Consider the following 14,172-nt stretch of genomic DNA (forward strand, 5'->3'; position numbering starts at 1 on the left):
GCCTGTGCTTGGGGTCGGGACCTGGGGCTCCCCCGCGACTCGGTCCCCCCGCGGGTCCCCGCTCCGCTCCGGGCTGGCACCTCCTCTGTCGGTCGGCCCCCTCCTGTCTCCTGTCCCCCGCCCCCGCCCCCGCGCCCGCGCACCGGCCCGCCCTACCTGGGGCGGCGGGCGGCGGCGGGCGGGCGCAGCAGCCGGGGAAGGCCCGCGCGGCCGGCATGGGGCGGTGCGGCTGCGGCGGCGCAGGGAGCAGTGAGCAGGGAGCAGGCAGCAGGCAGCAGGCAGCAGGGAGCAGGCAGCAGGCAGCAGGGAGCAGGGAGCAGGCAGCAGGCAGCAGGGAGCAGGGAGCAGGCAGCAGGGAGCAGGCAGCAGGGAGCAGGGAGCAGGCAGCAGGCAGCAGGCAGCAGGGAGCAGGGAGCAGGCAGGAGGGAGCAGGCAGCAGGGAGCAGGCAGCAGGGAGCAGGGAGCAGGCAGCAGGCAGCAGGCAGCAGGGAGCAGGCAGGAGGGAGCAGGCAGCAGGGAGCAGGCAGCAGGGAGCAGGCAGCAGGCAGCAGGCAGCAGGGAGCAGGCAGCAGGCAGCAGGGAGCAGGCAGCAGGGAGCAGGCAGCAGGGAGCAGGGAGCAGGCAGCAGGCAGCAGGCAGCAGGGAGCAGGGAGCAGGGAGCAGGCAGCAGGCAGCAGGGAGCAGGGAGCAGGCAGCAGGGAGCAGGCAGCAGGGAGCAGGCAGCAGGCAGCAGGGAGCAGGGAGCAGGCAGCAGGGAGCAGGCAGCAGGGAGCAGGCAGCAGGCAGCAGGGAGCAGGGAGCAGGCAGCAGGGAGCAGGGAGCAGGCAGCAGGCAGCAGGGAGCAGGCAGCAGGGAGCAGGCAGGAGGGAGCAGGGAGCAGGCAGGAGGGAGCAGGCAGCAGGGAGCAGGCAGCAGGGAGCAGGCAGGAGGGAGCAGGCAGCAGGCAGCAGGGAGCAGGCAGCAGGGAGCAGGCAGGAGGGAGCAGGGAGCAGGCAGCAGGCAGCAGGGAGCAGGCAGCAGGGAGCAGGGAGCAGGCAGCAGGGAGCAGGCAGCAGGGAGCAGGCAGGAGGGAGCAGGGAGCAGGCAGCAGGGAGCAGGCAGGAGGGAGCAGGGAGCAGGCAGCAGGGAGCAGGGAGCAGGCAGCAGGGAGCAGGGAGCAGGCAGCAGGGAGCAGCAGGCAGCAGGGAGCAGGGAGCGTCCTGCCCGCCCCCGCCCGGGGCCAGGCGGCAGGAAGCAGGGAGGGCCCTTCCCGACACGCCACAAGACGCCACCTGAAGCCGGCCCGGGGAAGGGCCCCGTCCAGGCGTCGCAGCCCCTTCTCCCGCCCGACACGAAAGCTCACGACCCCGGCCCGGAGCGAGGAGCGCCTGGTCCGTGCCCCCCAGGAAAGTCAGCGGGGGGACAGCCGGTCACGGACCTAAAGCGGGGTCTCCTGGCTCCAGAGCGGGTGCTTGGGACTTAAAGTCAGGTGCGGTCTAGCGCAGCCCTGAGAGCTAAGTATCCATGTCCCCATTTTACAGCCGGGGCTGCTAAAGCTCAGCGGGGTTATGTAATTTTCCTAAGGCCACACAGTAAGTAACAGACTTGCCATCTAAACCTAAATTACCTGTCTGCGGGGATACATTTCTGCAAGGGCAGGATGCTGTCCCAGGAAATGAGCCCGCAATCCCATACTTCCAAAGTTTGAAGAGCAGAATGGATAGCCAGCGGCAGGGATATACCAGGAAGGTGGGTGGAAAGCAAAGCCAAGCTGGGGGCTTTGCAACACCAGACAGGAGGAAAAGAGGTCCACAAGGGTCTGTGGGCCAAAACCTGTAAGGGCGGGGCTTAGGAGAGCCCTGGGGCTGGAAGGGGTGGGGGCTCCTCCAAAAGCTGAGTGTGCAGGGCAGGGCCACTCTTTTTACTCTACTGAGCAGGGCTGGGGCTAGGATGCGCAATATGAGGCACTCACCACAGGTGCAGAATTTAAGGAGGTGTCAAAAGTTTCAATAAGATATTTTATTGCAATATTTTAACATGTATAAATTAAATGCAAAAAATACCCCATGACGAATGAGTTAATCAAAATTTTAAGTAATGACAGGCTCTAGCCCTGCTCTTGCAAACTCTGTGAGCACCTAACGCTAATCCCACAGATCCTGTCTTTATTTAAAATTTCGATATTTATCATGGGTGTCGTAGGCTACATAATGACCCCTCTCCAAATGTCCACATCCTAATCTCTGGGACCTGTGAGTGTGTTACCTTACCCAACAAAGGGACATGGTAGACATGACTAAATTACGGATGGAGAGATGATACTGGATCATCCAGGTTGGTTGCATAAAAGGGAAGAAGAAAGAAGTATGACTACAGAAGCAGTAATGATGTAAAGAGGGAAGCAGCGATCTGGAGTGATGAGGCCACAACCAAGGAAGGAAGGCAGCATCTAGAAGGTACAGAGAGGCGAGAGCCCTCGGAAGGAACAGGCCCTGCCAACACCTTTATTTTAGCTCTATAAGACTCAGTTCTGACTTCTGTCCTACAGAACTGGGAGAGGATATATTTGTATTCTTTTGAGCCACTCAGTTTGTGGCAATTTGTTGAGCAACGATAAGAAACTAACATAATGGACTTTTTGCATTAATTTTCATTTAAAGAAAATTTCAATAAAATGTTTATCTTGACTGCTGAGTTTGCTGGCGCACCCTTAAATTCTGTGCTGGAGGCCACTGAGGCTCCTAGGTCCTGGCCCTGATACAGAGTGGGGGTGGAGGGCCGGGTTGAGGGGGGGTGCTCAGTGTACTTCCTTCCCACAGCTCACCTACCTGAGAAGGGAGGAAGGGCATTTCATGATGAGGGCCACAAGCCAAGGAATGCCCCGGCCTAAACCTGCCAGAAAAACCTGGAGCTCCCGTGGCCCCGGGACCCCTGTGTCTGAGTAGCACTGCCCACCTTAAAGAGAAGGGCCCAAGGCCTCAAGTTGAAGCAGCTACTCTGGGGTAGGTGGGCCCTCCCCCTGGACCTGTGGGCTCTGGTGCTGACCTGCTTTCTCCTCCTGAGCTTCTGTTCTCCCACCTGTGTGGTCATCACATTAGGCCTGCCAGTCACTAGGGAATCCCCCCACCACCATTCCCCAGATGGATGGAAGTCCACAGGTGCCCTCCATTTAGAAGGTTCTGGACTCAAATGGGCACTGATAATGAGGTATAGATTATGCCCTGGAGGGGATGGTGCCCATCCCACATTGGGGGCTACTTTGAGTGGTGGGACCTGGTAGGGGTGGGTATTCAGAGACGGTCATCAAATTGTCCTCTTGGGCCAGGGCCAAGAAGCTGAGAAGCTGGGGGTGGTCTGTCCTCTCAAATCAGTTCCTGGTGACTGGTGACCCCGACTGGGGTGGCCCCCATTTCTGTGCTGTGTGTCCTATGGCCTGGGGTCCCAGGCCACGGGGACAGCCTCTCTCCTCAGTCTGGATGGCCTGCCTCCCCCGACCTCCACCCCTCTCATCAAGACAACTAGTCAGATCCAGAGGTTGTGCTGCTTTGATGCTTACCCAGCAAGAGAGAATCTGCAGATAGGCCCACCCTGAGGGCGGCTGCCCCCGCTCCCACCTCGCTCCCACCTCGGCTGTGTGCCATAGGGCAAACTGCTAAACCTGTCTGGGTCTCTCTGCCTCCCTCTATAATGTAATTTTGATACAACTAACCCCTGGCAAGAGTAGCACTTAGCAAGCATGAGGCCCCTCCCTCTTTCCTCAGCCTGATATGGAGGACAGGGCTCCCTGGAAGCGGCCGAAAGCCCGAGGAACCTGGGCAGAGGACACCCGGAGGCCCCATGGCCTCCCTCTCTCCAGAGCAGGCATCTAGCAGTGGGGCTCTGAGCGCCAGCACACCTGGGTTAGAACCCAGCTTCCTGCTGACTTCTCTGTGACCTGATGGAGCATTTGAGCCTCCCTGCTGCTAAGTGTCCTTAGGGGAGTTAGGACAGTTCCCTGGGGCTGTTGCAGAGCCTGACGACACAGGAACATGCTGAATGAATGTTAGCTGCTCTGGCAGTGGCAATGCCTCTGGAACTTCTCCGTGTCCCCCCCTCCCTGCCATGGCTCACTGGCGCTAAACCTCCACTGGCTTCATCTTATAAGTGGCCACAGTAAACTCTTTCCTGTCCTGTGATTGGAGCTCTACATAGCCCAAGGGGAAACCAAGAAGGCCCAGTTGATAGGGCACTTCCCAGCACAGCTGGCAGGAGGGACAGAGGCAGGAGGGAAGGAGGACTTCCAGTCCAGCAAGGTGGGTAAGAGGCAGCCAAGGGGCTGGAGTCCTGAGTTTCTCAGGAGGCAATGGTGAGCAGCCCCCACTAAACCACCTTGCTGGCTTGCCAGGCTCACCCAAGGTAAGGCAGCTGCTCCTTCGCCTCTCCTCCTGGTAAACAGCCCTGGGCTCCCGGGCTGTCTCCTGTGGGCTGTCTCCTGTAGGAGCGGCCTGTGGCTGGGAGCTATTTCCCCTGCCCTGGGGATGTGAGCTCACAGACCCCAGGAGCACAGCAAGGGAAGGAGGCCCCAGGGTGCCATGAACCCACCCCTGTGCCCAGAAAAGGCCAGATCTTCCCTTTATGAGCCTGGGGCATGGACAGCATCCAACGCCTTTGGAGGTGTCTCCTCCTCCACCTGGCTAGTAGACCGTCAGGGTCCATGCGAATAGGCTGAAGGTACCAGGATCATGCTCCAGTGTCCCATCTGTTGGCTTAGTGACCTGAAGCCCAGACCAGATCAGCCACAGTCTATTCTCTCCCCTTTTGGAAGAGCTGCCCAGAAAGGCCCGGCCAGGCCCCCAGACTTGGTGGGTCAACATTCAGGGGAACTAGAAATAAGACTTTCTCCTTCAATCTCCTGGACGAGTTGGGATATGAAGCAAGCAGCACTGGGGAGAAGTGGTCCTCTAAGATCTCAAACTCCACCACTGCTGGCCCAGGCTAGGTCCGTGACCTTTCATCCTGAACCTGATTGTGCTTTGAGGGCCTTCCTTTGGAGAGGTCATTCTAGCAAACAGCAAACTCTGCTGGCTGGACTCAAGAGGTTGCATTGTATCCCTCCAAGTTGTCTCAAGGCTGGGATTGTCTCCATGTCAAGTGTCTTACCCTGTGGCTTCTGGAAGCTGCATTTCCCCCCTCTTCTTCGGTCTTCCATGTGATTTCTGAGGAACTGAAGAGGGAGAAAAGTGGCTCCAGGAGGCCAGAGGGAAGTCTCCAGTGGCCTGCAAAACCCACACATGTGGGCTGGGGCAACGAAGCTGTGATGCCACTGCAGGCCTGCTGTCTGGCCCCTCGCACCCTCCCCAGCACAGGGCAGTCACTGGGGGCGGCGTTCCCGAGTAGAAAGCTGGGTTCCCAGCCCCAGGATGACGGCTCTCTGCTGCCACTTGCCAGGTCAGGACAAAGAGCTTCTGGGCTGCACTAGGCAGTGCCTGCTGGTCTGTGAGCAGGACAGTTGCGGTGCTCTTAGTTACTGAGCACTAACCCCCAGACTCCTGCATCCAGCTGCCCAAACAGCACCTGCCCTGGTTTAAGGACAAACAACACCCCAGGGATGCCTGGGTGGCTCAGTGGTTGAGCGCCTGCCTTCAGCTCAGGGCATGATTCCAGGGTCCTGGGATGAAGTCCCACATCAGGCTCCCTGCCTCTCTGTGTCCTTCATCAATAAATAAATCTTTAAAAAAATCCCAAACAGACACCCCAAACTCTGATGTGTCCCAATGGAACTGTGTTCTTGCCGCAACCCCCAAACACACTCTACACTGAGTCCTTCTGTCTTGGCTAATGACAGCTCTGTCCCCACAGCCAACCATCGAGCCCTCGGAGTCAACCTGCCTGCCCCCACTCTCACACCCCCATCCAGTCCTTGTCAGTCTGATTTCCAGAACAGTCTCAGAACGTGCTGACTTTCACCGTCACCCACCAGAGAGAAAGCGCCCTTGTCTCTTGCCTGGAGCAACTCGAATATTTGTGTCCTGGCTTTGCCTTATCGTCCCTCATGAGTTAGCAGTCAGAATGGCCCTTTCCAGCTGTAGATCAGATGCCGTCACTCCTCAGCCCAAGCCCTCCAATGTCCTCCTGCCCCTTTTACTTCGGAGTGAGAGCCAAAATCCCTATGGGGGGGAAGGAGGCCTGGGCGGCAGACTCCTCCCCATGTGCCCTGTCCCTTGCCCTTCAGGCCCATCTGCCTCCATGCTGGTTCAAGACCACATCAGACGTGCTCCACCGTGGCCCAGGCTATCACCTCGGTCCCGGACATCCTGGCTGGCGTTCTCACCTCCCAACACTGTTTGAATGTCCCACCATCCCCACTGTATTTAAAACAGCTGTCTATATTTCCTTTGATAGCACTCACCGCCTTCTAAAACACAGAGGTTCACAGGACGTGGGCCCCAGGCCAGCAGCACTAGGAGAAGCTGGGAACTTGTTCGAAATACAAACTCTAGGACATCCCCCAAGTGAGCAGGAAGGAGCCAGCAGTGTGTTTTCACAGGCCTTCCTCTGGGTGACTCAGATGCCCGCTAACGCTGGCAAATCACAGCTCTGTACCTGTGACTTACTTTCCTGGTGAGTGGCCGTCTTGAGTGGGACAGAAGGTCCCTCTGATCTCTTTTGCCCTGTCACATCCCCTGCCTATGCAGGATAGATGTGCTGTGTTTGCTGAATGAATGAGGGCCACCTAGTGCTGAGGGGTTGCTGAGCACTCTGCATCGATCTTCTCTCTTAAAGATACTCTCATTCCCATTTTGCAGAAAAAGGCACAGAGAGGGTAACTGGCATACCCAGGGTCACACAGCAAGCAAAGGACCAAGCCAGATCACATCAGCCCACAGCCCAATGCTGAAGTCTGTGCGCATACTGCCTCCTCTCAGCCACCGGTGCAACTGGTGTCACCACGCACCTTCCTCTCCACATCAGATCCACCTCCGAGGGGCTTGTAGTCGTCTTTGGATTCCAGGCAGCCTTGCCTCTCACAGTGAGCTGGTTCGGAGGGGCTACGCTGGGTCCCAGAGCTGGCCACAGAAATCCAGACATCCACGGGACAGCGCTACCCTCTTCACGAGATCACGCCTTCCAATCCATGAACACATGTCTTTGCATCCATGTGGGTCTGTTTCCATTTCTTTCAAACTATGTTTTGTGACTTTCAGAGTAGGAAGTTTTATACTTCTTTTGTTAACATTGATTCCTAAGTATTTTTTTCTTTCAGATGCTACTGCAAATGAAGTCTTCTTAATTTTATTTTCAGTCTGCTCATTGCTACTGAACAGAAATACGATTGATTTGTGCATACTGACCTTACATCCTGCAGTCTTGCTGAATTTTTTATGACTTCTAATTGTTTTCTAGTGGATTTCTTAAGATTTTCTGTACAGGAGATCATGTTATCTGCAAATAAGAAACACGTTTATTTCCTTCTTTCTTTCTAATCTGGATGTATCTTATGTCATTTTCTTGCCTAAGTGCTCTGGCTACAGCCTCCAGCAGAGTGCTGAACAGAAGTGAAACTGAGAACCCATGCCTTCTTCTAGATCTCAGAGAAGGATCCCGTCTTCCTCCATAAGTATAATGGTGCATGTGGGTTTTCTGTGGATGCCCTTTATCAGGTTGAGAAATTTCCTTTCTATCCCTATCCCTAGGTCTTTGAATGTTTTTATCATGAGAGGGAGCCAAATTTTATTACAGGCTTTCTCCAAGTCTCCTGAGGTATCATGTGGTTTTTGTCTTTTCTTCCATTGGTGTATTACAAGTGTTGATTTTCAGATGGTAAACCACCCTTGCATTCCTGGAATAAAGCTTATTGGCTGGGATGCCTGGGTGGCTCAGCGGCTGAGCGTCTGCCTTCAGGTCAGGGCTTGATGCTGGGGTCCTGGGATCGAGTCCTACATCGGGCTCCCTGTGTGGAACCTGTTTCTCTCTCTGCCTGTGTCTCTGCCTCTCTCTCTCTGTGTCTCTCAACAATAAATAAATTTCAAAAAAAAAATCTCATTTGGTCATGGTGTACAATCCTTTTGTGTATTGCTGGATTCAATTTGTAAGCATTTTGTCGAGGATTCTCGCATCTAGATTCAGAAGAGCTGTCAGTGCTCCAGCCAGTCTTCTCTCCTGCTGTACCATCAATCTTTCGCATTGCTGTTTTGTCTCCTGACTTAGAAAAGCAAAACAAAAGCCAATCCTCTCTTTATGTGACTTTCCCTCCAGCTCCTACCCCATTTATCTCTCCCTTTACAGCGAACTTCTTGAAACAGTTTCGCTGTAACAGTTCGTGACAGTTATTGTCACGCTCCAATACCCTCCTCTTACCCTTTTCATGCCCAGCATTCTCATCGCCGGCTCGCCACCAGAGCCACGCACCCAGGTCGGCGGAGCTGTGCTCAAAGTCCGCTCTCTTCCACTTCATCTGTCGATGGTGCTTGCTATCACTGTTCCTTCCTCCCTAGACATTCTCTTCACTCAGCCCTGGGTCCCCAGCTCACTCCTAGCTCCACTTCTCACTTCTGAACCGCTTCTGCTGGCTCCTCCTCTGCCCCTGATGTCTAATGGATTGCAGCTCAGAGCTCAGCCCTGGTCCTCTGCTGTCCCTCCGCTCGTCCCACGGTGTGTCGCCCAGCCTCATGGCCTCAAACTCCATGCATGGTCAACAGCCCCAAGATTCTCCAACCCAGTCCTCTCTCCAATTCTCTACCCTTGAATGTTTAGCCGCCTGCTGGACATGTATACTTAGGTCTCTAACGGGTATCTCAGACTGAGCCCCAATGCGATCTCTCAGTCTTCATTCCAAACACTGTACTTCCTGTGGTTTTTCTCATCTCAGTCAATGGCTAATTACCCTGACTTCTCTCATTCTCTATGTGTTTCTCCCATTCCAGCAGGGAAACATGACTGCCTTTACCTTAACATATATCAAGAATTCAGTCTCTTCTCATCACCAGTAGCATCTAGAGCCAAGCTGCCGTCATCTCTCACTGGCATTATTGTATAATGAGCTCCTAACTGGTCTCCCTGTTTCACTCTTTGATCTGTTCTCAACACATGGCTGGAGGGATCCTGTTAGAACCCAAACCAGGCCCTGCCACTCTGTTCAAAACCCACCCATGGCACCACAGACCTCAGGAAAAGCCAGAGTTGTCACCGTGACGATAGGCTCTACTGATTTACACCTCATTGCCTCCTTGACCTGTTTCCTGCTCTCTCCATCTTCACAGTGTCTGTTCCAGGCACACTGGCTTCCTTGCTGCTCTTCCAACACAGACACTGCTGCCTCTGCCTCCAAAACTCTCCGCCCAGATATACATGCAATTCACCCTTTCATCTCCTTTACTCAGAGGTCATGAAATTCCGACCCCCATCACTCTCACCTGCTCTCCCCACCTTACCTTTCTCCACTGAGCACATCATTGTCTAACCTGCAACGGGCTTCCTTATCCTACCTGCTACCTATTTTCTCTTCTAGAGTGTGCACTTCACAAAGGAGGGCAGGGACCTTGTTTGCCCTGCTCACTGCTGTATTCTCCGGCCCCTAGAACACATCCTTAAGTGAATGAGTGACTAGCAGAATGAATGAATGAATGCATGCATGCCCAGACAAGAGGCCCTACAGTTGGGGACTCCTCTGGGCATACCATTGACAGTAACAGGCTCGGCTGAGCCCGTGCACCTGCCCCCAGGTCTCTCGGTGGGGACGGCCAAGCTCTCCCCTGACGGTGGCAGGTACACTGCCCACTCCTGTCTGTCAGAGGTGGCCGCTCTCTGCCAGAACAAACAGCTTGAAAGGGCTCACAGACTCCCTGATTTGTAGTGAAAGAAGGACTTATCCCCCAAGCCTCCCTTCCAGGGGAACCCAGGCTAATAACAGCTTTGCCAGGAAGCCTGCAGAGGCTGCTGAGCCCACCTGCCAGTGCCCACTGCTTGTCCAGACATGTCAGCCATTGCTACCCCCTGGGATTTCTGCATTTCCTCTATGCTTCAGGTAGAAGGGAGGTAAGCACCTTTGATGACGGTTCCTGTTTTAATTCTTACAAGCTCTTCAGCACACAGGCTGGGAAATTTGATAAATGCCAGGGGCCTGAGGGAGGGTCAGATCTGGGGTCTAATGTGGGATTCTGCAAAGGGTCCCAGTTGTGGGCAAGCACAGAGGAGGAAGGGAGGAAGGGGGCAAGAGAAAGACACAGAGAGAGAGAAAGAGAGAGACATGTGGCCGGAAGACAGCACCCTGTGTCGATGGGCTGTGCCAGCGCCCTGCATGGTCTGAGTCAAAGCCCGGTGTCCAGGGTCAGAACATGCACCCCCATTTCTCAGCCTTGATCCCTGACTAGCTGGGATGTCTTAGACAAGTTTTGTAGTCTCTTTGGCCTTCAGTTTCTCCTTATTTTTTAAAATATTTTATATACTGAAATATATGTAACATCCAGAAACGTACCTAAGGCATCTATGTATAGATTAACACATTATTATAAAATGAAGCCTGTGTAGCCAGGGCTACTACCCTGACTTGTACAGCATTCATTTCCCTGCCTTTCTGTATTTCTACTGCCTAATTACCTATCTCCAAGTAATACAGTTTCCTTCTCCCCTATTTTTATAACTTCACAGAAATGGAATCATCCGTATAGCAGGTTCCTGGGCTTCCCTTGTCCCATGGTATGTCTACGATTCATGCATGTTGCTAGGTAGACCTGTAGTTAATTCTCCCTCATTGCTGTAGCATTTCTGCTGCAAGGGCAAGTCATCTGCATTTATCCATTGTATTGTTCCTAAACACTGGGTTGGTATCAGGCCATCATGAGTAAGGCTGCTGTGAACATGTGACATGTATAAGTCCCCAGCATCTGTCATGTTTTTTTTGTTTTTTTGTTTTTTTTTTTTTTTGAGAGAGAGAGAAAGAGAGAGAGATTGAGCATGGAGAGAGGAGCAGAAGGGGAGAGAAAAATCTCAAGCAGACTCCATGCTAAGCGCAGAGCTGGACATAGGCTCAATCTTACGACCCTGAGATCATGACTTGAGCCAAAATCGAGAGTTGGATGCTGAGTTGACTGCACCATGTCCCCTTTGTGCACATATTTCCACCTGGGACATGCCTAGCAGTGGATCTGCGGGGGCCTAGGTGTGCGTAGCATGAACGTTCACAGGTAATGCAGGTTTCCCTAGTCATACGTGCAGTGCCTATAGCTCTCTGTCCGCGTCACCACTGCAAACCACCTGCCTTCTTCTTTTAATCTTTCAGGTGGTGACTGCCCTGATCACTAGCAAGGTTGAGCACCACTGCCCGTGCTCACGGGGCATGAGGATGTGTCTGGGTGAAAAGCCTGCTCAAGTCTCTTGCCCAAGCCTCTACAGGCTTGTCTGTCTCTGCCTTACTGATGTACAGGAGTTTGAGGAATAAGTTGTTTGTTTGGGGTGTGTGGCAAACACCTTCTCCCACCCTAGAAGCTTGTCTTTTCACTTTCCTGGTCTACCTTTTAAAAACAGACACTCTTCCTTCTGTGAAGTATAATTTATGAGCCTTTTCCTAAAAGATGAATGACTTTTGTAACTCCTGCAAAAAATCTTTCTGTCCCCTAACATCGTGACGATGTTCTCCTTCCCCCGCTGTGTCCCCGGTGGGACCTGTCATAAATCAATATCCAGAGGCACAAGGGTTTGCTCCTGGGCTCTGCTCTGTTCTAGGGGCTCAATTTCCACTACCCTGCATTGAAGGACATCTGTGAAGGCTGCAGAAATCCCCGGGTGGGCTTAGGGTCTTTGGGTGGGAGGTGCCACAGTCATGAGCAGGCAGGGAGGCTGTGGCCAACACTGTGAGGCTGTGTATGCTGCACAGGGAAGAAACGGACTCTCAAAGTTCTATCGACTGTGCTACATGAAGACTCACGGTTCTAGGAAAGGTGGCCAGGCAGGCCGCAGCCAGGAGGGGCCGAGGAGAGCTGGCGAGGCACGGGGTGAAGAAGGGGCCCAGCCTTTCAGGCACACTGGTCTGGAGATGGGTTCTGAGCCCCCCGAGGTGAGCCTGTGCCCAGCCTGGACTGTACACTCCCAGACATCTGGGGGGACAGGAGACATCCATGGCTTGCACGGTCACAAGCCAGCAGCTCCTGGTCTCCGCATTCAGCCCAGCCAGCAGGTGACCCCTTCTCAAAGCTCTTCTCACGATGACCATGGAGGGACACCAACCTCCAGAGACAGCAGCTGCACAGCTGGGGGCCAACCTTCCCTTCTCTTGTACCCCATGTCCCTCAGCAAACCCAGCAGCTCTGCCTTCAGAATACACCTGTGGCTGGTAGCTCTTCACCATCTCCTCCATGCCCAGGCCAGCCTGTGCTTCCCGTTGCCCCAGTCTGATGGCTGTCTCAGCCTGCTGCATCTCCTCATCTCTCTCTGCTCCACCTCTCACATGGCAGCCAGAGGGCCCTTTACAAATCCCAGTCAGGTCATGTCTATCTCCTGCTCAGAGCCCTCCTTGATGCCCCATCACTTTAGAACAAAGTCTAAGATCCCCACCACGTGCCCAAGGCTCCAGTAACATCTCCTGTCCTCATATCCTAAGACCCGCTGGCCTTCCTGAGATTCTGTGTTCACATCTCTCATTCCTGCCTCTTCTGACTGAATGTTCCTCACCCGGCATTCCCCTGGCCCTCCTGGCCATTTCCCTGAGCTGGCTGGGCTACAGCATCTAACACAGCATCCCCTATCATCCTACTTAGCTTGACTTCATTATGTTTCTCTCTACTCAACATCATGTGACACCTCTACTTGCCTATTGTCTATCTCTTGCTGGGCGAAGGACGGGATGGGAGGGTAGAGGAATCTTCTATCTCGCTTATCACTGAATTCCTAGTGCCTGGAATACGACGGGGTACATCTCAGGCATCTGATACGTGGTTTTAATAAAGGTGTAAGTGAGTAAATGGCAAGTGCAGCTCTCAGATCAGGAAGTGGGTGCAGGCTGTGTGGGCAGCGCCACGGCCCTGTGTGGCTGCAGTGAGGCATGGCAGAGGGAAGGGCACTGTACCTAGTGCCCTAGTGCACACCACATCACGAACACCTACCCAGCATGGTCTGGATGCAGGGAGGCGAGCACGCACACACCCCAGGACTCTAGTAGGCAGAGGGCATGTTTTGATTCCCCTGCTGCTGCCCACCTGGTACCCGGGAGGTGTGATTCCTGAGGGCTGGCAGCCGGGGAAGTGAGCGTGGTCTACACGCTGCCAGCGCTCGGGACACAGACAGTGAGCCCTGAGTGAGAGGGGTCATATGGGCTCCATGCAGGGTGGAGGGGCATGATTACCTGAAGGCAAGGGTTCTAGAGGGTGAGCATGAGATCTACGGGCAGTACCTCCGCCAAGTGGGGCCCAGATGACCCGGCGGATGGCCTGCACCCAGTCCTCCATGTCACGCTGGGAACTGGCCATGAGTAGGAGCGCCTCGGGGCTGGCCGGCACCTTCTCCCGCTCCCCGACACCACCTGCAAGACAGGGAGATACAGGCTTACTGCAAGGCCCCTGTGTGGACAGCAGGGTGCGCCTCCCACCCCGATGATGCCTGGTAGCCTCTTCTTCCCTGCTGTGGGACAAGGCCCCTCTCCCAGCCCTGCCCTCCAAGGCCAGGCTGCGGGTTCTGGATTGGGAACACCCACCCTTCACACTTCACGTGTCTGCCTTGGGGGCCCTCCCAGGTTTCCATGTTCAGCCTTGCTCTTTGCCACATCAAACCAGAAATCATTAGAGCCCCTCTGCCCCCTCCCCCCACCTCCCCCCACACACAGTTAGGGAAAAAGCAGATTTGAGGCTAGCTGGGAGAAGTTCGTAACCCAGAGCAGCCTCACGGTGTATTCTGTTTTAAACCAGCTTTCTTCTACCTCCTCAGGACGCAGGGCAGCTTCACTCTGTGCTTTTACCTCAGGCTCTGACGTGACAGCCTGCCTTCCTCAGCTAGCCTGAAGGTGAGACCTGGTTCTCCAGAAGTAGCAACATCACAGAGGCTTGCTATTAAACCAGCATGGAGCCAAACGCTCCGGAATTCTCCACCTATCCCTACTCACAGCTAGACATTGGACTGTTACCTAAGGATGGAAGGACAAGAAAACTCAGACTGATGTTCATGAGGTGACCTTTCCTCTAAGGCAGCTTCAGTGCTTCTTATATTTTCTTATGTAAGTGAATGGAT

General features: G+C 54.4%; 1 protein-coding gene across 3 annotated transcripts in view; it reads right to left on the bottom strand.

Annotated features, from left to right (window-relative positions):
• The window catches only part of ARHGAP22 (Rho GTPase activating protein 22), a 135,205-nt gene that overhangs the window by 16,984 nt on the left and 104,049 nt on the right, over positions 1–14,172 (bottom strand). For 2 of the 3 annotated variants that reach the window (XM_025989682.2, XM_072739272.1), the window contains one exon: positions 13,295–13,471. In XM_025989682.2, the coding sequence (XP_025845467.2) occupies positions 13,295–13,471 (177 nt within the window). The remainder of the gene's footprint in view (positions 1–13,294; positions 13,472–14,172) is intronic. The other variant, XM_025989692.2, reaches the window with a different exon arrangement.

Source organism: Vulpes vulpes, chromosome 15 (genome assembly GCF_048418805.1).
Source record: "Vulpes vulpes isolate BD-2025 chromosome 15, VulVul3, whole genome shotgun sequence".
NCBI classification, from domain to species: Eukaryota; Metazoa; Chordata; class Mammalia; order Carnivora; family Canidae; genus Vulpes; species Vulpes vulpes.